General features: G+C 48.6%; 1 protein-coding gene across 1 annotated transcript in view; it reads right to left on the reverse strand.

Annotated features, from left to right (window-relative positions):
- Entrep2 (endosomal transmembrane epsin interactor 2) overlaps positions 1–27,885 on the reverse strand; it is a 421,062-nt gene that overhangs the window by 12,463 nt on the left and 380,714 nt on the right. The window contains exons 5-8 of the mRNA XM_042277565.2: positions 23,653–23,760; positions 12,847–13,007; positions 11,924–12,059; positions 3,246–3,321 (exon numbers count right to left, since the gene is read on the reverse strand). Coding sequence (XP_042133499.2) covers positions 3,246–3,321; positions 11,924–12,059; positions 12,847–13,007; positions 23,653–23,760 — 481 coding nt within the window. The remainder of the gene's footprint in view (positions 1–3,245; positions 3,322–11,923; positions 12,060–12,846; positions 13,008–23,652; positions 23,761–27,885) is intronic.

Below are 27,885 nucleotides of genomic sequence, written 5' to 3' on the forward strand. Positions count from 1 at the left end.
GCAAGCAGCAAAAATTGGCAACTTTAGTCACATGGTTCTGGCTTTAGAATTAAGGATAGAAGAAATGGGTAATGGAATTTGCCTCCATGCCTAAGGAAAGCCACCAAGGTCAGGCATGTGTCAGGGATGTTCCTGAATGGAGGCCTAGAGAGGCCATTGCATGAAGTTGTAAAATTGAAGCCTGGATTACCTTGGAGAACCCAGTTTGTTAGAGATGCCAGAGTTCTGGGATCCCTGCTAAAGAGAGATGCTAATAGGGAGTGGAACCAGCTCAAGAGAATCAAGTGAGCTGTACTCAACAGAGCTGAAAGGAGTTGGAGATCTGGAGCATTTTGACATCTGACATGGAGATTCAGAGTTTGGAGTTCACACAGCTGGTTTTTGGTCTTGCTTTGGTCCAGTATTTCCTCATGATGCTTCCTTTCCTGCATTTTGGAATGGTAATGTATATCCTGTGACATTATATGTTAGAAGTATGTAGTCTGCTTTTTGATTTTTATTTTTACAGGTGATATCAGTTAAGAGAGTGCATAAATCTCAGAAGAGACTTTGAACTTTGGACTTTAAAACATTGTTGAGACTATGATAGACTATGGGGACTTTTGAAGTTGGACTAAAGGAATTTTGCATTATGATATTTGTTACAAGCTTATGGTGGCCAGGGAGAGGAATGTGGTAGTTTGGATGTAATTGACCCCCATAATCTGATAGGGGTTGCACTATTTTGAAGTGTGGCTTGTTAGAGTGGGTATGGCCTTGTTGGAGGAAGTATGTCACTGTTGGGGCAGGCTCTAAGTTTTCCTGTGCTCAGGATACTGCCCAGTGTCTCAGTCAACTGCCTGTTGCCTGCAAAATGTAGGACCCTCAACTACTTCTCTAGCTATACAGAGCAAGAGAGAACCTATCTTGAAAAACCAAACCAAACCAAAACATTGACTCATACTCTAGAGGTGACTTATTTTAAAGTATACTGGAGGACATGCATGAGTTACATATTTTGTCATCTTATGTAAGGGACTCAAATGCCTTATATCTTTGGGTTTTGGCATCTGATAAGGGTCCTGAAACCTGCCCCCCATAGATATCAAGGATGAGTGTGCACCTAACAAAGCATGGACAGTAGCATCTAGGGGCTAAACATTATCGAGTCCAGTTGAAGGAAACCAGAGTGGTCCAGGGAAGGGGACTGAATCCATGGACTGGAATGTGTAGTTGTAGATGAGCAGAGTCTCTCCATGTTGTTCTATGGGTTTGATGTGGTTCTTACAGAATCCCAGCAATGGCTTATGAAGATAGAGATGACTCATTCTGAAACGCATATGGAAAATCACTGGCCCTAGGACTCAACCATTGTGCATTAATGAATGATGTGGGAATGATACTCTTCCAGATTTTTCAGCCCACTCAAGGGCTACTGTCATGGATAGCATGGCACTGGGAGAGCAGCACACAGATTAAGGGGACAGAATAGAGGGCCTAGAGACAGAGCCACATAATTATGTCCAACTGAATTGTTTATTTTTTTTCCAGTATTGGGAATTGAACCCATGGCCTCACATATGGCAGGCAAGTTCTCTATGAGTGAGTTATAGCTTTACCTTTTTCTAACATATATTTTTTTATTATTAAAGTGCAAGAGGAAAAATGGGCTGGAACAACTGAACATAGAAGAAAAAAACAAAACAAAACAGAAAAGAGTCCTTAACCCAACCTCATTGTGGTACAGCAGAGGTATCTTTTAAACAGATAAGTCTGCTGGCCCGCAGGCCTCTAAGGTATTAACTAGTACAATCCGGAGTCCCTTGTACTTGGCATCATTTCCAGAAGACTGGGTGCTGGAAGTACCCTTTGGTCTTAGGGCCAGCTCCAGAGCTCACTGATCAGGTCCTGGGCAAGGCGTACCCAGATTCCTCTGTCCAATTTCACCCACTCTTATGTAATAGCCAGAGAAGGTCCCAGATACCTTGTGAACCCTTTCAATCATGATTTCCAGGAACTTGTAATGTGTAGGCATCTCATGGTTGGGAGCTGTGGGGCCCAACCCAGGAATGCAGCAAAGCGGTGTGATATCGCTTTCTAACCACTCCACCAGACTCCAGGGGAACTTCTGATGGCCCCTTGGAGTAGCCTAGGGAGGGACATGATCACTTCTGAATCCCATGTCTGCAGAGACTTGGGGTTCCTTGCAACACAGAGGGGCCCTCTCTAAAGGTTGGCTTCTTCTTGCTCCTCTTAGATATCAACTCTTTGTTGGAAGCAAGAATTAATTGTGGTTAGTCATGGGATGCCATGAGTTATATGACTTTGCTCTCCAAATAAGCTGTCCCTATGAGTCTAGATGGGAGTCCCCAAGAAAGAGATTCTCGGAACCCCTGTCTTCTCATTGCTTTGATGCTGAGGTACATCTGCTCGTCTAATACCTCTCCTGCACCCCAGGTCAGTGCCAGGGAGGTTCCAGTGTGTTCAGGAATCTGGTCTTTCACATTTGCCTCTCAGAGCTGTCAAGTTCATGACTTCTGGTTTATCCTCTGCCCAGGCTTGTCCTTGGAAGCCTCTTAGTCCAGCTTGCCTCCTGCTGAGGGAGGAGTACAGTCACAGTAGCCTGGGACAGATGTGCATGAGTGAATACTGCAGTCACGTCCTGGAACCTCATCAGGTTGAGACCTTTCTAAGTGGAAACACATGTACTAAACCTCCTGAGCATCACAGTTCAGCCTCACCTGCTGTGAACATGCTTAGAACACACACAGCAGCCTACGGATATGCACAGCTGCCTAATGCAAAGTCCCTTTTATAGAAGTGTGTGTTTACCGTTTACTGAAAATATAAAATCCCAGAGCTGAACAGTTTCTACCGAATAGCACATTACTTTTCTACCACCTTAAGAAAAAAAAAAAAAAAGCCTGAGTCAGATCATTGAGAGCCAGGGACTATCTAAACATTCCTCTTTGTTCCTAAAAGAGTGAATCTCAAGCTGAAGGTACTTTTTCTTCAAATTCACATACTCAAGTGAAGGAGAAAGGACCTTGAGGACAGGGTCAACAAAACATCCCAGAGGAAGTGTGAACTCTCCTGGGGACACAACTTACTGGTCCTAGGTTAGGGAAGAATGCTGTGGCCGAAGCGCCATGCTACAGGTAGAGAGGAAGGAGCAGGAGGCAGGTGATGCAGGGCAAGGAAACAGGAGAAGAAAGACATCCTTGGAAAACACACAAGCAGTGCTTCAAACAGAGAGGTCCGGTTACCTGGTGTGCTGAAGTCAGCAGCAGTGTTTGGGTCCCCGGAACTGGAGTCAGCCACCTGGTGATCGACACTTGGAACCTACAGGAAGAAACATAAAGCGTCACCCTTGCTCAGAACACCCGGGCAGCCTCCAGGAACACAGCCAGTCCTCTGAGCCCACAAATTCCTTCGATTCAATCAACAAAGATTCCAAATTATCGGGGCAAAACTTCCTAAAAAGTTCCAAAGGGTGAAATAGGAATCTCCATGCCCCTATGCTGAGTTTACATGGATGCATCCTGTTAGGCTTAAAGTACAGAGGAAGACATGTATAGGTTCCGGGCGAACAGCATGTGGGGGACATCCTGGGACAAATACTCTGGGGAACAACAGTGCAGGTTGGCTTTAAGGCTCATCTGGAGAGAAGGAATGGAGACATACACATACATTCCTCTCTTCTCACTTAAGTTTATGAGGTGGGGTATGTGTGAAACTCCAGAGTTCAAGTCATAAGACTGAAGCCCATTTCTCTGGCCTTCTGCACTCAGAGTACCTTCCAGGGGGCTGGCATACACCGAGTCTACTCACCTTCCACTAGGGCACTATAGATAGGTGGGCTGGATAATTTTATGTCAACTTGACACAGGCTAGAGTCATCTGAGAAGAGGGAAACTCGATTGAGAAAATGCCTCCATAAGATAGGGTTGTTGGCAAGCCTGTAAGGCATTTTCTTAAGTAGTGATTGATGAGGGAGGGCCGAGCCCATTGTGGGTGGTGCCACCCCTGAGCTGGTGGTCCTGAGTTCTGTAAGAAAGCAGGCTGAGCAAGCCAGGGCAGCAAGCCAGTAAGCAGCGCTCCTCCATGGCCTCTGCATCAGGTGCCTGCCCTGCTTGAGTTGCTGTTCTGACTTCCTTTGATGATGAACAGCGATATCGATATGGAAGTATAAGCCAAATAAAACCCTTTCCTCCCCAACTTGCTTTTGGTCATGGTGTTTCGTCACAGCAATAGTAACTGTAAGACAAAAGGCCATCCTCCATTGTTCTGGTGGGACTTAGGACAGTCCCAACCCCCAACTGCCTTCTCTCACTCTTTCCTTGTGGTTCCAGGAAGAATAAACCATGGGACAAATGGTCATGAGACCCGACTTGCTTCCCTCCATCGTGGCTAGGGTGTGGCATGAGCACTTGGATAAATGGCTGCATCCCAAGTGAACTCCCTGTCCTTGACTTGCTTTTGTTCCCTTGCAGACAGAGTGAGGGAGCCCCTAGGCTACTACTCTCTTGCCTGAGCTTTGGGTCAGGGTCCAGGTGCACGCTGGGTGGGGTGCCAGTCTGCATGCCAGCCCACAGTGTGACAGCAATGGCATATCATTCAGAACCACCCTGACTTGGTGGAATGTGGACTTGGAGAGTTCTCTTCAAGCTCAGGTCAGGGAGATTCTGCCACTCTCCTCTTGGACTGTCTTAGTTAGGGTTTCTATTGCTGTGATGAAACACCATGACCAAAAAGCAAATTAGGGAAGAAAGGGTTTAACTGGCTTATACTTCCACATCACTGTCCATCGATAAAGGAGGTCAGGACAGGAACTCAAACAGGGCAGGATCCTGGAGGCAGGAGCTGATTCGGAGGCCATGGGGGGGGAGGGTTGCTGCTTACTGGCTTGCTCTCCATGGCTTGCTCAGCCTGCTTTCTTATAGAACCCAGGACCACCAGCCCAGGGATGGCCCCACCCACAAGGGCCTGGGCCCTCCCCCATTGATCACTAATTGAGAAAATGCCTTTCAGCTGAATCTCATGGAGGCATTTCCTTAACTGAGGCTCCTTCTTCTCTGATGACTCTAGCTTGTGTCAAGTTGACACACACAACCGGCCAGTACATGGAGTGACTGATCCGGAGAGGCCTCAGGAAACAGGACACAGGAGGCTGAGCCCCATCTCACCTGGGTTGTGTGTGCTGCAGCTTCCTCCCTGACAGGCACGACTCTTCCAACTGTGCTTCAGGCATCTGGCACAGGCTTGAAACATGGCATACCCTGCCCATCCCCCACACCCTGCCCATCCGCCACATTGCCACCTACCCCTTTGCCAGCTCAGGAAACAATATCTGACTCCTTGTGTTATCTCAGAATTGCTTTGGGGACACACTGCCAAGTAATGAGCTCGAGAGGAGACTGGGGAAGGTGAGGCAAGCCCCTGTGGCTCGGTCCGATTCCAGCCCAGGTAATTACATTCCTGCCTCCCATGTCGCCCGCCACTTCAATCAGCGAGCTGCTAGTCCTCGTCTCTGCTCGGCAAACTGTAATGGAGTTAGGGCGGGTGCCTCCAGCTGTGGTACCAACACGGAGGGTGTGAGATGCTCCCTGTTGGGGTGGGGGGGAAGTGGGGGGCGGAGGGGAGCTGGAAATGAAGAGAACGCCAGGGAGGAGAGCAGCCTCCATGCTGCCTTCCATCCACGGATATGCTTTGGAGCAATCGCACACATGCTATTCTCCCTCCTAAGCCCACCAGGACGCTGGGGAGGGAACTGAGGGAGAGAGAATTCATGCCACCATCGCATCTCCACACACCTTTCCCCCTACTCTAATCACTGCACCCATAACCAATTTTGAAAATGTCTGCCAAGAATCTTCCACTAAATAACAAAAAAGAAACTGCCTAGAGGGCTATGTTGTTCCAGAACCCTCTCCCCAATATCTAACCCCATACACACACACACACACACACACACACACACACACACACACACAGAGAGAGAGAGAGAGAGAGAGAGAGAGAGAGAGAGAGAGAGAGAGAGAGAGAGAGAGAGAGCACATGCAGCCTGAAAAAGAAAGCTTTGGCAATAAAGAAACAGAAATAAAATAAGAGAAATAGAATCCACAAAGGGACAAGGTCAAGAGGAAATTGGATTTGCTTCATATTCTGCAGGGTATCGCTCACTTCCCTCTGGCTCCCATATTTGAGCACCAGGAAATGTGGTTTGGAAAAGAGATGGCTCCTGGGAGCGCATCTATCACTTCTGAGTAGAGTGTGAGGGGTTTAATTTGAATCTGATGGCAGAGGCCACCTCACTGCACAAAGCTGTGGGGGAAATGGCCATTTGGTTCAGTAGCGCTACAGAGGCAGTCAAGGGGATGGGCAAGTGTGGCGTGGACTCTAAATTGAGATTCGAGTTCAGCCACTAAGGTTCATAAACAGGGATCCTGGCAGGATGAAGAGCGTGAGAGACAAGCTTCCTATGTAACTTGCCCTGGGACACCCCAAGCCATGTGAGAAATGTCTGTCAGGCATATGAACACTTGGTCCCCAGTTGGTGGCACTGTTTGGGGGAGTTTAAGAGGTGTGGCTTTGCTGGAGGAAATACGTCACTGGAGGTGGACTTTGGAGAGTAAACACCATGCTAGTTCCAGGTCTTTCTGTTCTCTCTCTCTCTCTCTCTCTCTCTCTCTCTCTCTCTCTCTCTCTCTCTCTCTCTATCTCTGTTTCTATCTCTGTCTTTCCCCCCACCTCTCCCTCTCCCTTTCTCCCTCTCCCTCTCTCCCTCTCCCTCTCCCTCTCCCTCTCCCTCTCCCTCTCTCTCTCTCTCTCTCTCTCTCTCTCTCTCTCTCTCTCTCTCTCTCTCTCTCTCTCTGATTTGTGCTTGCAGTTCAGTAGGTGAGCTCTCTGCTTGCCACTTCAGCTGCCATGCCTGCTGTTCCCCTGCCATGATGGACTCCTGTCCCTCTGGGACTGTATGCCAAATAAAGCAGTCCTTCTAGAAGCTGTCCTGGATCCTTCTAGAAGCTGTCCTGGTCATGATGTTTTATCAGAGCAGCAGAGAAGCAAACGAGGGAAGGGCCTGAACCTGGGACTTGCTAGCTCTGAGATGCTACTTGGACCAGCCATTGGAGCTGAAGGATCAACTGGAATTCAGGCAGACGGGCTCTGTGGGGAACCCTGCACGGGAATTCTGCCCCATTTCTGTGATGGGTTTCTCACTCCTGGATGAGGTCAACCATCTAGTACCAGATTCATGAGAAGCCACTGTTTGGGGGTAATTACCAGCTGTCAATGAGGGTTTCATATACTCAAAGTCATCTTCGAAATACTCCACTCCCCAGTTTTAAAATGTAGGGGTCATTTCCTTTAAACATATAATTTATAAGACTCACAGCTGTGATACCACACCTGCCCATCTCCCTTCTTGTAACTTCTAATATCGTATTAGACTTCCCTTCCTAGCCATACCCGGTCAAGTACTTCCCAGTCAGGTCAACCTAGACACTGGATTTATCAAAGGCACTTCCACAGTTAGACATGTAAGGTCAGAAAACCTGTACCTGGAGCACTACAGCAGACTTTGCCCCACCCCCTCACCTCGGCACGCTGCACTCTCCACCTGGACCACCTTCCTTGTTTCCCACATGCCACAGCCCCACCCAGATGGCCAGGTACAATTCTCTCCCTAAGGTCCCAGGGGAGGGGAGCTGTCCCGTGTTGTCATCACATGGGTCGTTAACTCCACCAGGCAGTAGACTCATGGTTTTATATCCCGTGGCTATGAAGCCCGGCCGCCAGTGGTCCCTGGAATGTAAGTTTGTGTCTAGGCAGGAACGTCAAGTGAGAAAAATCTCAGTAGCTTTGCTGCCATGGCTAGAGATTCACCTCTGTGATCTTGCTGTGGGGCACAGCCTGGAGCTGTGTGGCACAGCCTGGAGCTGTGGAGCACAGCCTGGAGCTGTGGAGCACATCCTGGAGCTGTGGAGCACAGCCAGGAGCTCTGGAGCACAGCCTGGATCTGTGAGCACAGCCTGGAGCTGTGGAGCACAGCCTGGATCTGTGAGCACAGCCTGGAGCTGTGGAGCACAGCCTGGAGCTGTGGAGCACAGCCTGGAGCTGTGGAGCACATCCTGGAGCTGTGGAGCACAGCCTGGAGCTGTGGAGCACAGCCTGGAGCTGTGGGCACAGCCTGGAGCTGTGGGGCACATCCTGGAGCTGTGGGGCACAGCCTGGAGCTGTGGGCACAGCCTGGAGCTGTGGGACAGAATGACATCCATACCTACACCAGAAGGGAGTATGCACTGATCAAGGAAGGGAAGAGGTCTGAATGAGCATCCTCAGTTAAAGGACTAAAAACATCCTCTCGGGGGCACGCCTGGCATCTCAGTTATTCTGGAGACTGGAGACGAAAGCTCCATTGAGGCTAAGAGTTCACGGCCAGCCTGGACAACATAGACCGACGGTGTGTCAGGAAAAACAATCTTCCCCCCAGCTGCCATTTCTTACTCCCTTACTTCCTGTGTGTCCCCACTTCACTCATGTCCCCCTCTCTGGTCTGCTCTGCTCTAACCACAGCTGATAGGCAATTTCTTACACCCTTTGTTGTGCAGGGGCAAGCAATTAACCACCCCCTCACCCAGGGAAAATGCTCACGCTGTGAAGGGGGCAGCTCCTTGACGTCTGGTCAAGGGAGATGGACCACCCTGGAGGAGGGGGCAGGTGGCGGGCGCAGCCTTCCCTCTGTGGATGGTAATAGGTTTCACTCACTTCCGGACTCCCAGAGATGTCTGTGGAATTGAAAAGTGCCCTGACACCTGAGCATCAAAGAAAATTGGCCCCGGGAGCTGCACGTCCTTAATCACCAGATGTGTCTCTGCTGTACAGGTGGCCTGGAGAGGGGCCACGGGACATGTGACACACATACCTGGCCTGCTCCATAGCAGATTGAGTTTGTGCCAGTCCCTGCGGGTGGCAGGTTTCTGAGCTAACATAAACTAACATGACACAGCTTTGACCTTTAGCCCTCTTTACCCCGGTTCTCTGAGAAAAATCATGGAAGGGAGAATTTTCCAGCGCCTTGGAAGAACAGTGTCATATTGATCTCAGAACCATACATTAACCTGAAATATATTGTGCTCTTTGGGGAAAGAGAAAATTGGTGATGAAACATGAATCAATACCCGTCTAGTGTGCAATGTGGGGTGGGTACTAAATGTCACACTCAAAGTCTGCAGCCACAGCCCACATCTGCACTCAAGGGCCTTGCAAAGCCAGCGTGAGGCTTCTGGAAAGAGGGTCTTGCTGGGAAGTAAAGGCTCTGTCTGACAGGGCAATGCCCCAGGCCTGACACTGTCCACAGGGAAGGGCCCATGGAATCATGATCCATCCACCCTGCCCTCTCTTATGAAAATGAGTACCACCTCACAAAGGGAAGCCAAGAAGTAGCTCCCCAGCAGGAAACTGGAATTTTAGCAGCCTTGCCTAGGAGTAGGAAATGGCAGAGCCTCCCACCCAAGGCACCAATGAAATGACATACTACTGCAGACATGGCTCCCAGGCCCCTGCTTCCCAGAATGGAGCTGCCCATTTGCATTCCCCCATCACCTCTTGACTTCCTGCTGTCTGCCATCCATGGAGGGCCTTGCTCTGGGCCCAATGCACTCTCTTCTTGGTCTTGTCATGTGGGTTTGGTGATATTTCCTCCCACCCTTCTAGGCCCTGGTACCACATTTGCCTATAAGATCCATCATGTTATCATCTCTGCATTACAAACCTTGCCACAGCGATCTGCTCCAGTTCTCAAAGTGAGCCCCAGGAACCACAGGAGTGGGGAGCTGTTAGGAATGCAAACTCCTCACACATCCTCCCTCCTTCCCCAACCAACCACTGACTTGGAACTCCTGGGAGTGGACCCAACACTGGGATTTGATTGACAAGGTTTTGTGGGACTTGGATACCCACTGGGTACCACATTGATGCCGCATTAGTATCAAGCTCATAGGATGAAAGGAAATGGTGCTATTTAATGTAAGCCTGAGAACATGGTAAATACCGAATTCAGGAGACGTCTCTGGGCATATTTTGGTAGCATTTTTATCATGGCCATTATTGTTGTTGTCTTTGTTGAGTGTGAAATCTCTAATCAGGTACACTTCTTCACATCACTAAATCTGAGCTCTCAGATCCTCCCTGAATACCCCAGTACAAGCTAGGAACCTTTGAGAGCTAAGGCTGGTCATCACAATCAATATCTTCACTATTTTTTTTAATCATAAACAGAAAGATAAACCTCATTGCTAAGTCGGAGGTTCCTGCTCTGCTTGGAAAGTCCAGGCAAATGGCTGTCCAAGCTGAGAGATTACAGGATCTCACCGTAACCTAGTCTCTAATCACCCTTTCCTCTCAGGCAGTTCCTACACCGTGACTTCTATCATGTACACAAAAGAGGCCAAGATCCTGGGTTGGGAGGTGCCACCTGCAGCCACTGAGTCATGCAGGGCATTTCAGGATTGGGGTGGGCACAAAGGCATTACTCAAGGATTCTCTGGTTATGTCGGGGCAGGCGGGATTCACCAGGCTGGCCCAATACTGAGGGAGAATCCCTGGGCTAAATGTTTCTTTTCCCTTTGATGCCAACGGTCTGAACAGCACTGTCCATGCTTCCTTCCCATGGATCACAGCACGCATGTGCCCTGCTGCCTTTCCTTGTGCCCTGACTCAGCCTCCAGAAAGTGACCCACCCTTACGGCTGTGCTTATCTCTGAGGCTTATGAGGCTGAGCCGGTACAGTGGCCAAGCGGTACTCCAAAAACAGAGCTTCTGCATGGGATCCATATCCTGTCAGTGGCTGAGGTAAACACCAGTAATGCTGACTCTCCTCCACCCCTTCGGGTCGTCGTGATGTCCAAGGTGCAGGATCAGAGCTTGAGGGGATGTCAAAAAGTCTAAGCCTTGCGCCAGGGCTGTCATCCAGGGGTCAGGCAACAGGGACTAAGAAACAGAGTGTGGACATACCTGGCATGTCCTGCAGACCCTCCATGTTGTGGTATTATCCAGCTCTGTGACTTGTGCTACCTGACTACGGTGTCCCCACCTCTGGCTCATTCCATATGGCTTCCACTTAAGACCTCCCTGGTCCCATGACCTCACCTCTCTGCCTGATTAGAGATTTCACACTCAACAAAGACAACAACAATAATGGCCACGATAAAAAAAAAAAAAAAAAAAAAAAAAAAAAAACACTAGCAAAATATGCCCAGAGACGTCTCCTGAATTCAGGATTTACCATGTTCCCAGGCTTACATTGGAGAGCACCATTTCCTTTCATCCTATGAGCTTGATACTAATGTGTCGGGGTTTTTTTTCCCCTCATCATTTTTCAGAAGAAGGAACCAAGGCTTTACAGACACACTCGAAATGCCTGTTAATGGTTGGGAACCATGGATCAATAGGCGCCCCTGGCACACACCACTCAGAGAAGGTCCCAAGTAGCTGGCAGCAGAGGCACATCCCTGGTCTGGGGCCGCCTGGCCTCTTACAGCTCCGTCAGATCATGTCAACAGCAATGGCTAAGACAGGTCTTGGTCCCGAGTCCTTAGTCCACAAGCTCAGCAGCCCCTGCTGGGGTCACAGGTTAGAAGCTGTCCCAGTTCCTTCTATTCCCCCCAGACACACTGGGCAGCATGGAACACAGACACATCTGAGTTAGGCTGGGTCTGGCTGCAGGAATTAGGTCCAGTATCCCAAGGGCAAGTTCACATCGTGATGTGCCCAGGCTGCAGTTTCTGTAAAGGTCACACATTGCCCAGGACATGCAGAGGCTTCATCACAGGGCAGTCGCTGGGGTCTGTGACACAGTCAACACCTGTCTGGGAGCTTTCTGAGGGCAGGCCAGGAAGTAGGGTATACATAAGAGCTGGTCTTGTCAGGGCCCGAGTCTCACCTGGCTGGCGGGAGTCTGACCCACCACGGCCTCATACGGTGGGGGCAGCTCAGCAGGGTACAGCATGCCAGGGCTGTTGATGGCAACGTCGTACAGAGTGCTGAAGGGAGAGGGAGCGAAGTCCAGGTGGAGGCCCCTAGAAAACAGAACATGGTCAGCCCCTGAGGGCCCAGGCCAGGGTCTGACATTTCCCTCTGAGTGTTGACTAACACTCGTCCCGTTGAAAAATAAAAGCCTGACTCCCTGAGCACGTTTAACTTCTGTCTTTCTTCTGAGAGATGCTCGTATTTCATTGAACACTCAAGCTCTGTCTACTATAATTAAATCAATGAGAAAGCTGATGGAATTTCTAATTAATGTTCCGCGCTCGGTGACGACCGTCACTCAGGGGCAACTTGGCACTGTGAGCACACCACAGAGCCTGGCTTACACTGCAGGCTGCTGACCCCAGCCCCAGCCTACAGTGCTATTTAGGTAACACTGCAATGACCTCGACAGAAATCTGCTATTCCGTCAGGCCTTGTGGCGCTCTCCTGTAATTCCAGTACTTGAGACACCGAGACAGGAGCATCATAAGTATGAAGCCATTTGGGGCTACATGGAGAGTTCAAAGCCACCCTGGGCTGTACAATGAGGCCCTGTCAACAACAACAAAAAATAAAAATAAAAATGGAACACAATTGACTCATCACGGCCACCCAAACCCCAAAGAACAAAAATAAAAGAAAGAACTGTATCGCTAGGTCCTATCTCATTTCGTCACTTCCTGACCCTGTGAGGTGCATGCTGCTGCCCTGGCTTTTCTTCTGTTCCCCTCTGTACCTCTTTCTCCCCCGCCATCACCACTTCCTCCTCCCAGAGATGCTTCCTGTCTGTGGCTTCTCACGCACCACGGGACACAGGACACGGGGAGGAGGACTGACCTGTGGGCCTCCGCTGTGGGTGTACAGGTGTATTCTGGAGGGTAGTAGGGTGGAGGCGGGAGGGGGGCGATGAACTCGTCGAAGTCCAGGGTCTGGTGGAGAATGGTGCCGTGCGGAGTCAGGCAGGCGGCACTGGCAGAGTGGGACCTCTGGGGGAAGAACTGGAAAGCACAGGGAAGCAGCGTTATCCAGACCTTGCGTGGCTGGCGGCTAACGGAGCTAATTGCAAACACATTACTTACCACGGTAAAACGCCTAGTTGAACCTGCCAAGCCATGACTGCTAAACACACACTTTACAAAGGGGAGCCCCGAGAGGCCCTCCCTCCTCTCTGCTTCCTCTGCTAGGCAGGAGGCCTTTGAGTTTTATTTCTTGTGTGTGCCTGGGAAGTCTTAAATACAGATTTTTCCTGGGAGTCTTCACTCCTGTGACTCTAATGCCTACACACTGCGGTCAAAAGGACACTTGCCATTCATGCTTCCAAATGGCACTTTAGGAGAAAAGGCTAGACTTTGAGCATGCTCACTCAGCAAGTTCCTGTCACAAAGTATACTTGGCACATGCCCTATACAGAAGTCCCTTCTCAGAGTCCTGCAAAGTACTTCAGGCCTGCACTGTGAGCCCAACATGTCACACACACTTCCTTATAGTTCAGTAGGGGCCCTTTGGACACGAGTATCTAGGGATCCACATACTTCATAGGACATTGCTCTGAAGGCGAAGAAAGCCCATGAGCTCCAGAATATTCTGTAGAGGCAACTCTGAACACTGGATGCCACTTAAAAATACCAAGGGAAACACTTGAACAAAACAGATGCTCTCTGCCTGGATTTCTGCTTCTAAAGTATTGACCAATACTTGTTTGTCTCTCTAGCCTCGGGCACTCCTGCCAGAGATGACCTGTTCCACGGAAATGCCTGGGCCATGGCTTCATCTATAGGTGTAAAATGACCCATACTGCATGGGCTCCAAGCTTTCACATAGCCCGCCAGTGAAGTGGGAGGGGAGAGACAGACACTAAGACTCCCGTGTACACAGTGAAACACAACAGCTTCATTAGCAAACACAGCCCTCCAATCAGTGTGGGAAGAGGGGATCTACAAGGCACTCACGAAGCAGATGAGATCTAAATGGGCCTCGAAAGACTGGAGGGACAGCAGAGGCTGGAGCTTCGGGGGAGCCTCCAGGCTCTAAAGCGGGTGACCAGTGAACGAAGTGTGTCAGAAGAGGAAAACACCAGGGATCTGGTCACTCCTTAATTCTGGGGATAGGCAGGGGCCAGTAGGATGTTGGAGCTGGGTGGCTGGGAGCACCCAGGGGTGCCAGGGATAGGGTGGGCTCCTTCAGACAGGGGTGGGGCAGGCAGTTGGAGAATTTCTCACTAGCAGGGGTGAGTCCAGGGTTCCGAATGTGGTCAAATGCAGGGAAATCAGTGTGCTCTGGGCTGATGGTTACATCTGAACGAGGGACCCATGGGGTTAAAATGGCCACCGCCAGACTACCCAACACACATTCCCCGCCTCTCCAGCTAGTCTGACTCACTGCTGTTTCTTTAATTGTCGGAAATTAGAGGGGAAGCGACGGCTGTGGGTAGGTTGGATGTGCGCTGTCGTCCTCTGCCTCAGAAGCTGCTAATCCCTGTGCTTGCTGCTCAAGAGCCAGGCAGTGAGGGGTGGGCAGATGTTCCTGGGGTCTAATAAGGAACTCTTTTAAATTAGTCTCTATCAGAAATGAGAAGAATCGATAGAATACTCAAGCAACATGCATGAAATGCAAAAGCGCCCAACACCAGGGGCCTGACCAAAGCTAAAGACAGTTCATCCACTCAGAGCATGACTTTGTCTTTCCTGGCGACGGTTGCTTTCTTCTATAAGTTGCATGGTGTTCTAATCACAGCAACAGAAAAGTAACGGATACACTGTCAGGCTGCCCGTGTTTTACCCCCCTATTCTTTCCTAAGTGGGGCACAGCGCATGCTCCGCTGAGTGGATGGGATGGATACCTCTCTGCTGTGGTGCCCTTGCTCTCCTGCTCCCCGCAGAAGCAGCCAACAGAGAGCAGCAGCGAAGGAGCAAGCTGCCTGGCCTCTGCTCCTGGAATGCAGTCTCCATCTTGTGCAGGAGCTATTTTTAAACCAGCCCAGATGAGCTCATGCTGTCGGAAAATCTTTTACCATCCAGACCTCTGTACACTGAATCCCATCCAGTTCCAGCTTCCTTCCAACCAGGGCCAACCACCCCCTGCTCCGAGCAAGGTCTGCTCAGCCACCTTCCACACTATGCGTGCCTTGTTTCCTCTTCCTGGCAACTTAGCTCCTTCTCACCTGGCAACCTGCCAGACCTCCTTCAAGACCAGGCAGAATGTCCGTGACTGGAGGGCCTGTCTGCCAGCCCACATCCTCCCCACTTAGGCTCCGTGCTCTGGGGCCTCACGTCTACACCTCCATGGTTAGGTATAAAGCATAATTTTACATCTCCTGGAGAGGGCAGAAAATGGGCTGAGTCATCTCTTCTGTCCTGCAGGGTTCTGTCTTCCCTGGGCTGTCTAAACTACATGGAAACACCAGCATGTGCATGTATGTGGAGACTGGCTGAGCCGCTCACACATCCTCCCAGAGTCTACCACTCATACAATAGCAGTGTGCACCTGAGACCTTACGTTCTGTCTGCTATGGGAAAGGGGGCTTCTTCCAGGAATACCTGAAAGTAAGGGGGGCTGAGAGGTGCCGTTACTTGACCCTGGGTAGCTTCCCAAAGCCTACAACATGGAGCCCCTAAAACTTGGCTCAGCTCACACAGTCTACCTTCTGCAGTCTGGAAGAGACTATGAAGAGGTTAATGGACATCAGATTATCAGTCAGAAATCTGGTCTCCCGACACTGAACGACCACTGAGGCCCACGTGACTTTGCACCTTACTGACCTATTAGTCTCAGGTTCTTCCTTCCTGGTGCTACCAGGATTATATCATGCAATGCCTTCCCGTGTCACGGATCCACGCAGAAGTGTCAGGAGGCTCAAATGAAGGCCTCTGTCCTAGTCACTAGCTCTCTTGTCTCTGGGCCCAATCTTCTGCAGGGAAACAGGATGGAGGGCAGGCTTGGACAGCTAGAGTCTGGGAGCCTCGGGGTTGGATTTGCCTGAAGCCAGGCTCACTACCATCCCTGCCCCTCCCCCCCCCCACAGGAACAGAGGCTATCCCTATCTTTCCTTCGGCATTCTGGCTCCTTGAGTGACTGTGGGAAACTCCTGGGGCGGGTCATGACCTTGAGTATCCTGCACGTCTTCCAGCTGCATGCTCACAGTTATGAGGCCTGTGCAAAGAGCACACCCATCTGCACGTCCCAAGGGGGCTCTCCTTAGTGAAACCTGTGAGCAGAGGATGAGAACATTGGGGCACTACTAGGAGAGGACAGTGGCCAGCAAAGCTGTGAAGAGCTGAGGATGCCTCTGAGGCTAAGGGGGCAGTGCGGGGAAATGGCGAGGAAAGCAGGAAAATGAGCTGCATTTAAAAACACACTAGAAATGACACTGAGGAGGCAAAGCACCTTCTCCTCTGAGCTGTGCCAATAAACGGAATCGTAGCAGCACCCAGTTACTGCTGCCGCATGTTAGAAGGGCTGGGCTTTCCGCAGTCCTGACGACAGGAGGAACACTTGCCATCTCATGCATTCATGATGCTAGTTCCAACTGCAGCTAATTAGCCCCAATAGGGATGCACTCAAATTGTAAGGAAGATGTGGGTGCTTAGAATTCTAAAGTCCCAATAGTGCTGCTGAGCTCCTGGGTGAGGGGGTCATGACCTTGAGTCGCCTGTATCCAGGAGCCAACTACGGAGCTGCCTAGTGCCTCCTACAGTCAACCGAGGGGGCCCCCGAGCAAATGAGTGAATGTGTCAGTCCATGACACAATTCGGGACTCGTCTGAAGAGGTGATGTGACAGTTACATATGAGCCACAGTAGAAGTCATGGCTGGGGTTTTATCTGCTGACACTCCAGAGTAAAGTGAGAACTGCGGTATGGCAGAACGATGCCCATGGATGGGTCACTGCCTAGCTCTTGAGCAGCAAGCACAGGGATTAGCAGCTTCTGAGGCAGAGGACAACAGCGCACATCCAACCTACCCACAGCCATCGCTTCCCCTCTAATTTCCGACAATTAAAGAAACAGCAGTGAGTCAGACTAGCCGGAGAGGCAGGGAATGTGTGTTGGGTAGTCTGGCGGTGGCCATTTTAACCCCATGGGTCCCTCGTTCAGATGTAACCATCAGCCCAGAGCACACTGATTTCGCTGCATTTGACCACATTCGGAACCCTGGACTCACCCCTGCTAGTGCAGAGATTCTCCAACTGCCTGCCCCACCCCTGTCTGAAGGAGCCCACCCTATCCCTGCCACCCCTGGGTGCTCCCGGCCACCCAGCTCCAACATCCTCACTGGCCCCTGCCTATCCCCGGAATTAAGGAGTGACCAGATCCCTGGTGTTTTCCTCTTCTGACACACTTCGTTCACTGGTCACCCACTTTAGAGCCTGGAGGCTCCCCCGAAGCTCCAGCCTCTGCTGTCCCTCCAGTCTTTCGAGGCCCATTTAGATCTCATCTGCTTCATGAGTGCCTTGTAGATGCCCTCTTCCCACACTGATTGGAGGGCTGTGTGTGCTAATAAAGCTGTTGTGTTTCACTGCGTACACGTGAGTCTTAGTGCCTGTCTCTCCCCTCCCACTTCACTGGTGGGCTATGTGAAAGCTTGGAGCCCATGCAGTATGGGTCATTTTACACCTATAGATGAAGCCATGGCCCAGGCATTTCCGTGGAACAGGTCACCTCTGGCAGGAGGGCCCGAGGCTAGAGAGAGAAACAAGTATTGGTCAATACTTTAGAAGCAGAAATCCAGGCAGAGAGCATCTGTTTTATTCAAGTGTTTCCCTTGGTATCTTTAAGTGGCATCCAGTGTTCACAGTTGCCCCCACAGAATATTCTGGAGCTCATGGGCTTTCTTCGCCTTCAGAGCAATGTCCTATGAAGTATGTGGATCCCTAGATACTCTTGTTCAAAGGGCCCATATTGAACTATAAGGAAGTGTGTGTGACATGTTGGGCTCACAGTGCAGGCCTGAAGTACTTATTAGACCCCAGGAACATCTGCCCACCCCTCACTGCATGGCTGCTCTGGGGCAGTACAGGAAGACCTTCTCCTTTGATGTCAGGTAAGAGAACCTAGACAGGGCTGTGCTGGACAGTTTTATGTCACTTTGACACAAGCTCAAGTCATCTGAGAGGAGGGCTCCTTAACTGAGAAAATGCGTCCAGAAGATCAGGCTGCAGGCAAGCCTGTGGGACATTTTCTTAATTAGTGATGGATGGGGGAGGGCCCAGCCCATAATGGATGGTGCCATTCTGGGCTGGTGGTCCTGGGTTCTATAAGAAAGCAGGCTGAGCAAGCCATGGGGAGCAAGCCAGTAAGCAGCACCCTTCCATGGCCTCTGCATCAGCTCCTGCCTCCAGGTCCCTACCCTGTCTGAGTTCCTGTTCTGGCTTTCTTCAAGGACAGACTACATTGTGGAGGCCAAATAAACCCTTTCCTCCCCAGCTTTTTGGTCATGGCGTTTTGTCGCAGCAATGGAAACCAGAACTGACAAGGGTCCAGAGTATGGTGCTGGGACCAGATTTTACCCCCTCAGCCCAGCACCCCTGTGTGGAGAGTTGCTCAGGAAGGTGTGTAAGGATGGCAGCAGGAGCTGGGCCCCTGTGTCAGGAGTGCCCCACAGTTCTCTCTGAAAGCAGCCTTGAGTGTTGGTTAGGAGGAATGGGCCAATGGGAGGCTGCACACATGCTCATGCAGGCTGCTCCCCAATAGCAACCTTGTCATGAGTTAGTATTTCCTAGAGGAGCTGTGGCTGTGGTATGACACTTGCCAAACTTGTACAAGACCGGAGGTTCAGTCTCCAGTACCACACAGACACACAGACGCAGACACACAGACAGACAGACACACAGAGACAATAGACAGATTACACACACAGATACAGATACACACACACACAGACACACAGACACCCACACAGAGACACTCATATACAGTCACACAAACACAGACACACAGACACAGGCACACAGACAGACAGACACAGACACACAGACACAGACACACAGACAGACAGACACACACACAGAGACAATAGACAGATTACACACAGAGATACAGATACACACACACAGACACACAGACACCCACACAGAGACACTCATATACAGTCAAACAAACACAGACACACAGACAGACACACAGACACAGACACACACACAGATACAATAGACAGATTATACACACAGATACAAATATACACACACACACACACACAGAGACAATAGACAGATTACACACACAGATACAGATACACACACACACACACACACACACACACACATACATACACACAGACACCCACACAGGGACACTCATATACAGTCACACAAACACAAACACACACACTTCAATAATACTTCTCACTTTGAGAATCTCAAGTGAAAATACCAGAAGAATGATTGGCAAGTCACATGAGCCACAACTGAGCCCAACAAATGGGAATCCAGCCAGAACTGGGATGTCAACACAAGGGAGATAACACGGAGGTCATGGTGAGTGGCACACGGTGGAACTGCCGCACAGATTTAATACAATCCCGGTGTGATTATTTTTCAGACACTGACAAACTGATTCTGAAATTCACAGGGAACTACAAGGGTACAGAATTTTCACAACCAGCATGAGAATAAACGAAGCTGGAGGATTCTCACACCCATTTTAGAAGTGACTATAACATGGTAACCATGGGCTCTGTGGAATTGCTATGAAGGTGGACATAAAGACTGATGAAATGGAACTGGGAGCCCCCAGATAAACCCATACATCTCTGGTCCACTGGCAACTGCCAGCGACACTGAGCCAACTCAGTGGGTTAACATTTGCGTTTCAACACATGGTGCCAGGAGCCACACAAAACCGGCCCTCCCCCACGATGTGCATGACAACCTATGAGGGATGTTCCTCAACATCAACTAAGACTGCAAAACTCTCAGAAGGAATAATTTCATTTCCTTGGGAGACAGGACACCCAAAGCAAAAGTAGGAATGGGAAAAAGAGACACATTAGGCCTCACTGAAACTAAAGTTGTGGCTGAAAGATACCAGTAAGTGGAAAGGTAATCAGCGGAACAGGAGGAAACATCTGCACACCGTACATCTGAGGAGAGACCTGGATCCAGAGCACACAAAGAACTCTATGACTCAGCAATAAGAGACAATTCCAATTTTAAACATGGACAACTTCAAGTCCGTTCCTCCACAGAAGATCTATAAGTGGCCATTAAACACACAGAAAGAGAACCAACATCATTAATCACTGGAAAAATGCAAATCTAAACTACAATGGAATACCACCTCACAGCCACTAGGCTGGGGGAAGGGGGCCGGGAGGAAAGACAATTATTCATATGCATTTGTATAAGCACTTAGATATAGTGGAGGAACGGAAGGACTCGCTGCAAAGCTGTGGCTTTTGTCTCTCCCACGGGCAGGTGAGGAAGGTCATTAACTTTTCTTTATGTACTGCTGTGTAATACAGCTTCGTCCAATGATCACATATTATTCCTTTAATTAAATAACTGAATGAAATGAAGTAGGAAGCCTGGAAAGAGATTTCAAGGTATCTATCTCCCTAAACACCCCATTTCCATCTGACTGGATGAGTCCACAACCCCGCTGGGCCAGCCTACTTCTTCCAGGTGTAGCCACCACAGCCAGCCTGGGCCAGCCACACTCCAGATGGCCACCCTGTTTCTAAAACACCCATTTCTATATATCACATGATCCATCCTCTCAGCAGTCTTGCAGGATGGAAAGGCTCAAATACTTCACGACCTTCAGTGCAAAAGAAGGAAGACGTGACGTGCCCACAGGTTCACGAGCTGGTCTCTCAGGCACCATGGCTATAAACAGTTCTTCCTTCTGCCTCCTCCAAGATGGGGGGGGGGCATACACAGCTCACTTTGACCAGGAGACCAGAACCTTGCCTGTGCTGTAGCATGTGGCCACATAAAGAGAAGGCTTCACCAGCAGGAAACTCAATTATTCCTAGTTCTAAGCCTGGAGGTTTCTGATAGCACCTTCTTGTGGCTTGGATGTGTTTAGTCCTCCACTGTCCCTGTGTTGGAGGCTTGGTCCTCAGCATGGTGCTTCTGGGAGGTGGTGTGGAACCTTTCACAGGTGAGGCCTCCTGGGAAGGGAGTGGGGTGGGGGTGAAGTTAGGTGACTGGAGGCAAGGCCTTCGGAAGGAAGTAATGGCATGCTTTCAGTTCAGAGAACTTGTTGTGAAGAGCAAGCCTGGTCTCTTCTATATATCTTTGCCTAGTGTGATGCCAGCCACCCCGCTGTGACACAGGTGAGGACGTCTTCACGAGTGCAGGCACCGTGCCGTTTTGCCCCTTTGGCCTTCTAAGCCATTACCTGCATAACCTCTTTATAGGAGTCTACCCTAGGGTACTTCGTTGTAACAGAACACTAAGACACAGCCTTGATAATGCCTGTAAGAATTTGCTTGCTCACAGCACACCACAGTTAGTGAAGTACAGCAAAGCAGTACTGCACTTGTAGTCAGTGCTGTGTGATGTCGTCACAGCTGTGAGGTCATTACTATGATGTCACAGCTGTGAGGTCATTACTATGATGTCACAGCTGTGAGGTCATTGCTGTGATTCCAGTAATTGGCTGCTACTCCTACCACATGGAAAAGTGGAGATAAAGTTGGGGCAGAGCAAAGTGGTAGAGCTGTTTCCTAGCCTGCACAAGGCTCTATCTCCAGCACTGCAAACAAATAAAAACATCAAATAAAAATCAACAGAGATCCGCAGGTTGTCCTGTGGGGCCGCTTTCATAGGTGAGGGAACTACTGGACAAGCAGGTTCAGTGATGTGCTCCAAGGCACCACAGAGGCAGAAGCAGTGGGGCTCAGATGCAGACATGCTTGACGCATGACCCCAGGCCTATTTCTGGTCTACGTGGCCGCCAAAAAGGACAATGTACTTTGGCTTAATTCTAATTGCTCACACAGCTAGAATAAACCTTATTCTTATTTAGTTGACAATTTTCATTTTCGTGTTTAAAAGTACAGGGATACAAACTGCTATCATCTAACAGCCTTCACTTCTGTTGGTTTGGTCGAATTGGTGTGATATTTACAGATCAATAGCAAAATCTACCGAGATGGGTAGAACCTTCTGGTATTTATATTTAACCTTTCCTTTATACAGCATGCTGGAGAAAATTACCAACATGAGGCCTCGATGAATGAGGCCAAAAGTTCATCTTGCTGAATAACTGCTTAATTAGACACCTCTCAGAACACCGCGACCCCTCAGAAAGGTCAGCTCGCTATGACAGCTGCGTGGATGTATGCTGTGAGCACCAGGCTGCGCGCCACGTACAATTAGGACCAGCGGAGTTTTAACATATCGGGAACGATGCTCTCTGGCCTTATATCTTGATTAACGGACGCACTGCTAAGAGGTGGGTGAGGAGGAAGATTTGAAAGAAAAGCCCACTATAGGGATAACTTGTCTTTTCTTTCATGAAATGCATAAAACATTGGGTGGAGGGCACAGTGGCCTTGAGGCTGAAGGACACAGACAGCTTGAATAGGGATTGTCCCAGACCAAAATGGTGGCGTTGGGAGGTGGGGCTGGTGGGACGCGCTTGGATAACAAGGGTCAACCCCTCCTGAATGGATTAACGCTATCTAGAGGGAATGAGTCTTCCCTCTAATGAGCAGGGCTAGCTGCCTCTGGGAGGCAGGGCTGTTAAAAAACAAAACAAGGTGAGCCCTTGTGTTCTGTCTCCCACACGCCCCCACTGCCCTTCTGCCACTTGCCATGAGGTTTACACCAGAGGCCAACCACGTGCAGTTGTGTGGTCTTGGGCTCCCCACTCTCCAGAACAGGATGCTAAGTAACCCTACTTTCTTTGTAAATGATGTCGTCTTGGCTGATCTGTTACAGTAAGAGAAGACAAAAGCAGACAGAGATAGCAAATGGGAAGGAGGAAGAGAGAAATGGGCACAGAATGGCTCCTACCCTCAGCACCAAAAACCAATACTGATTTCTTTTTATTGTGAGTTCCGCAATAACGTATCGAACCCTAGGCTGTGGTCCACTCATGCTGAGACAACGAAGAGCCATCATGACTTATGAAGTGTGTGTCTATTAATAAGAACATGACCCCTGCTCTGGCCTTACCACTCCCATGGGAGCAGAAGGTCTTTTTTTTTTAAAGACCCTGACCATGGCACCAGATGAGGGCCACTGAACCATGACCTCAGGGTTAATTAGCAACATTCAAAAGCAAAGAACAGCAGTTTTTCAATTTGAGAAATCATCTTCTAACAGCTCCAAACTTCTTCTGTTACAGAGAATTCTGAAGAATAAGGACAGGCCTTGCTCTAAAGGTTCCAGGGGGTGTCTAGCACAGCAGAACTTGGGCGGACTCAGGGACACATTCTAGGTGCTCTGGGGTGGGGCGGGGTGACTCCACCATAAACATGGAACTCTGCTGACATCGGAAGGTCTGAAGTAAGGCGACATGAGCAAATATTACAGAGTCCCCCTCTTCAGAGTGCATCACGGGGTGACTCCAAGGATCTCCAAGTACAGTTTGGACTGATGGAACCCGTGGTTCTCTTACCAGAAGTAGAGAACACATATACACTGGACTCCAGCTGGTTAGAGCAGGGAGGCCTGGGCAGGAGTGGGGTCACTCACCATCTGCAGGACATCAGCAGAGACCATTTGCATGCAGCACATGGCTGTGGCCAAGGCGCACACGATGGTGGAGAGGACATTGAGGGCACACACGCTGAAGAGGAGATCCTGAAAGACAGAAGGCAGGGAAAGGGTCAGTTCCTCCTGGCCACCCAGATGCAGAATCCAGGGTGCACAGTAAGCCCGGGTCCAGGATGGCATGGGTAGCTACCACCTGCTTCACAGAAGGCTGGTTTCATGTGTGGTTGTATTTTATTCATGCTAAAAATTAGCCTTTAAAATACAAATATTTGTTTATTTTTTTTACTATGCTGCTCAAACTGTTCTTAATACTAAAATATGTCTTTCATAATTTTGGTAATTATTAGGTAGTCAGTAAAATAGCTAAGAAAATATTGGGATGTTCACGTTAGAAGGTGGATAATTTTTATCAATCACAAAGTGTAGCTTGACACTGATGAGTGTTTAATAAAATGTCATTTTTAAATGACATTTTTTTATATTTAGGGAATTGTAGATTCACATGTAGTTTTCAGAAATAATGCTGAGCTCTCATGTGCACCCACTGGTAGCATCTTGGAAAACCACAGCTTAGTTCACATCCCAGCCAAGACACTGACAGTACAGTCAAGAAACAGAAGGCCCCATCACCATGAGTCTCCCATACTGCTTGTTAAAAACAATCCTCCCTCCACCCTCCTCCTGCTTTCCACTCCAAATACCTTCGGTCGACCACTATCTTGCTCCTCAACACTTGTTTCAAGAATGTCACATGAATAGAATCACAGAGCATGTCACCTTTTGCAATTGTTTCTTTTTCCCCCCATCTTCATTCAGCTCTGAGAAATTGTGCTCTGTGAAAAGTTCACAACTGTCTTACAATACACCATGGCTGTTGAATACAGTAACAGTCCATTCCTTTGTATTGATGAGTAGTATTCCACCACATAGATGTACCACAGTTGGTTTAACCATCACCAGTTGAGGAGTACCTGGGTGATTTGTAATTTGGGACTAATAAAAAAATGTGCACATTTTTTGTACAGGTGTTTATGCAAAGATAAGTGTTTATTTTCTGTAGAAATTGTCTAAAACAACAATTGCTAGCCATAGTTATTGCATAGTTAGTTTTGCAAGGGACAGTCAAAGTGCTTTCTACAAAGGCTGAACCATTTTACATTCATACCCACGACACATGAGTAACCCAGCTTCCCTGCATCATTGCACACATTTTGCACGACTTCTAGTTTAGCTGTTCTGATAGGTATGCATGGATGTACATTTCCAGATCGATTTTGAATTTCCATGGTGTATAAAGATGTTGAACGATTTCTTGCTATTTGCCATCTGGTTCCTCTTTAGCAAAATGTCTTTCAAGTTTTGCTCATTTTCCCATTGCCTTGTTTGTCCTTTGGCTCCTGGCTTTCAAAAGTTCTTTATACCAGTTATTCACGGGCATACAACTCGGAAATTATTTTCTCAAACTGCAGCATATCTTTCCAAGAACTTCCCATGGTGCCAGAGTTTGGGGGACAATAACAAAAATGCCACCAGATGTGTGACCACAGCAACAAGACATTTGTTTCCTACCTTTAGAGGCTGAGGGTATAGATCAAGGCATTGGATCTGGTGACCAACTTCTGGCTGTGGCTTCACCTCAGTGAACAGGGCAGCAAGTTCTCTGGGTTCTCTGACAAGAACTTGAACCCCTGGAGAACTCCACCTTCATGTCCTCATTATGTCTAGAGTCCTGATGTTCTAATAACATCACAGTAGGGTCAGGATTTCAGTATTTTAACATATGAATTGGGGGAGGAAAATATTCAGTCCATTGCAATATGAACTTTTCACAGGACGCAAATTTCCAGTCTTTCTGTCTCTGTCTCTGTCTCTGTCTCTCCATGCTTTGGGTGCCAAGTCTGCCTAGCTCTAAATACTTAAACATTTTCCCATGTTTTTTTCCCTAAACATTTTTAGAGTTTTGTTTATGTTCATGTCCATGACTCATTTTGAGGTAATTATTGGATAAGGTTTAGGTTGCAGTTCATTTTTGTCCTTTTAATTTTAATTTCCACATGCTCATTGTGAGTATTAGAAATGTGATTTTTGTATGTGTGTGTTTATGTGGTATTTTGTGATCTTGAATTCATTAGTTCTAGCCATTTTTAAAGGTGCTTTGGCATTTTCTGTGCAGAGAATTTAGTTATCTGCAGATGTTGTTTCTCTGTGATTTACATGCTGCTGCTCATTTTCCTTGACTTATGGCGCTAGTTGGGACTCTAACCAGTGGGAGTAACAAGACTAGTGGGATGACAAAAGCAGGCATGTTCACCTTGTTCTCCATCTTAGAGGGTCTGCTTCATGGCACTGTTCTCCATCTTAAAGGGTCTGCTTCATGACACTGTTCTCTATCTTGGAGGTTCTACTTCATATTGTTCTCCATCTTAGAGGGTCTACTTCATATTGTTCTCCATCTTACAGGGTCTGCTTCATGACACAGTTCTCTATCTTAGAGGGTTTACTTCATATTGTTCTCCATCTTAGAGGGTCTGCTTCATGATACTGTTCTCCATCTTAGAGGGTCTACTTCATATTGTTCTCCTTCTTAGAGGGTCTGCTTCATGACATTGTTCTTCATTGTAGAGGGTCCACTTCATTACATTGTTCTCCATCTTAGGGGTCTGCTTCATGGCACTGTTCTTTATCTTAGAGGGTATACTTCATGGAATTTAACTGTCCAAAGGCAATTCATTGTTCTTTAGGAAATTCATTCTCAAATGCCATAAATAGGATTCACGAAAATGACCCCAAAGATTTGCAAAATTGACCAATGATACACCACTCAACTCTAGCATTTTTGAGTAGGCCAAATATTATACACATCCCAACAGCTACTGGTAAAGCCTGTCTTTTCCCAGAAGGACAACAGAAATTGGGGTTAGGTATGATGAACTATCAAAGGGTGAGCATCCCTGAGAGCAAATAAAAGATGATTTTTCTCAGTGCCTGACATTGTGCCTGCATGAGGGTCTCTGTGTAAATTTGACTGTCTAGTCCAGCAGCATTTCCAGGGCTTGTTCCTGTGGTCATGAGGCCGAGTCTTCAATTCCATAGCACCCTCTAGGAAGTTTTCCAATCTTGTAAGCTGTCTGTTGCTGCAGAAGTGACTGTCTACTCCCTTTCCTCACAACCTCAAGGCCAACTTGTGAGATAGAAAAGAGGTGTGGTTATGATAATATTATGGAAGGTAAATTTAGCTCACGGCATTTCATGGTGCTCAAGGTTGTACAGCCTGTTTTAAATGCTGAGTCAGAGGAAGGACTCTGGCTTTTAAAATCTAAGGAGTGCTTAGTCTGGGGCTTATCATTCCCACGGTCATTCCTGCCCTCTGGACACCTCAAAACAATGTGAGACTTGGACTCTGCCCAGCCCTGTGAGCCCAGGCTCCGTGTCTCTAATCCTTTTAGGTGGCTCTGTCCCTGGCCTCTAGTAGTTTCTTCAATGGCATATGCTAACAGTGTTCAACAGAATACTCAAGGGACACCCTCCCCAGACCCCACAGTTATGTGCGCAGATCTTCCCCCATCTCTATCCTGAGAGGTCTCCTCCATGTCTTGGCCAGCTCATACCTTCAGTAGTGTCACCCCAACTCAGGAAGTCCCAGGGGCTCCTAAGTTATTTTCCTCAGCACTGAGCCCTGAGACTTTCCTCAGGACATCAGCAAGAGAGGAGACGGTGGGACTTCCCTTGTTTGCTGACCTTCTCCCAGGAACCACAGTCCTTTATTGCATCTTCATACATGCTGTCAATTTGGTGGTTGCTTCAGGAAGGAGGTAAACCTAGTCCCTGAACACACCATCATGGGAAGAGGCTCTGGGTGGTGTTTTTTGTTTCTGATTATGGCAGAGCTGAGCAGGCTGTGCAAAGTTGCTATGGTCATCCCCTATGCCCCCCTCTTCTCCTGCAGTCACTAAAGAAGAAGCAGGGTGGGAGCTTGATCATGGAACAGAACACACACACTGTTCTAGAGAGTTATAGGATCAGGAGCTTGGTTGTGTTTTGTGGGTAATGAATTACCAATGAAAATGTGTGATGTTGGAAAAGTGGGAATAAGATCTTCATTAGCAAATGACTAGGAAAGCAATTTGAAGGCTATAGCACAGAATCTGAGCTTCAGCTGTCAGCAAGTATCTGTCGATTGAAAGTTTGGAAACATTGAAGTGGTTGGTGATA

Source organism: Peromyscus maniculatus, chromosome 1 (assembly GCF_049852395.1).
Source record: "Peromyscus maniculatus bairdii isolate BWxNUB_F1_BW_parent chromosome 1, HU_Pman_BW_mat_3.1, whole genome shotgun sequence".
In the NCBI taxonomy this organism is placed as follows: domain Eukaryota; kingdom Metazoa; phylum Chordata; class Mammalia; order Rodentia; family Cricetidae; genus Peromyscus; species Peromyscus maniculatus.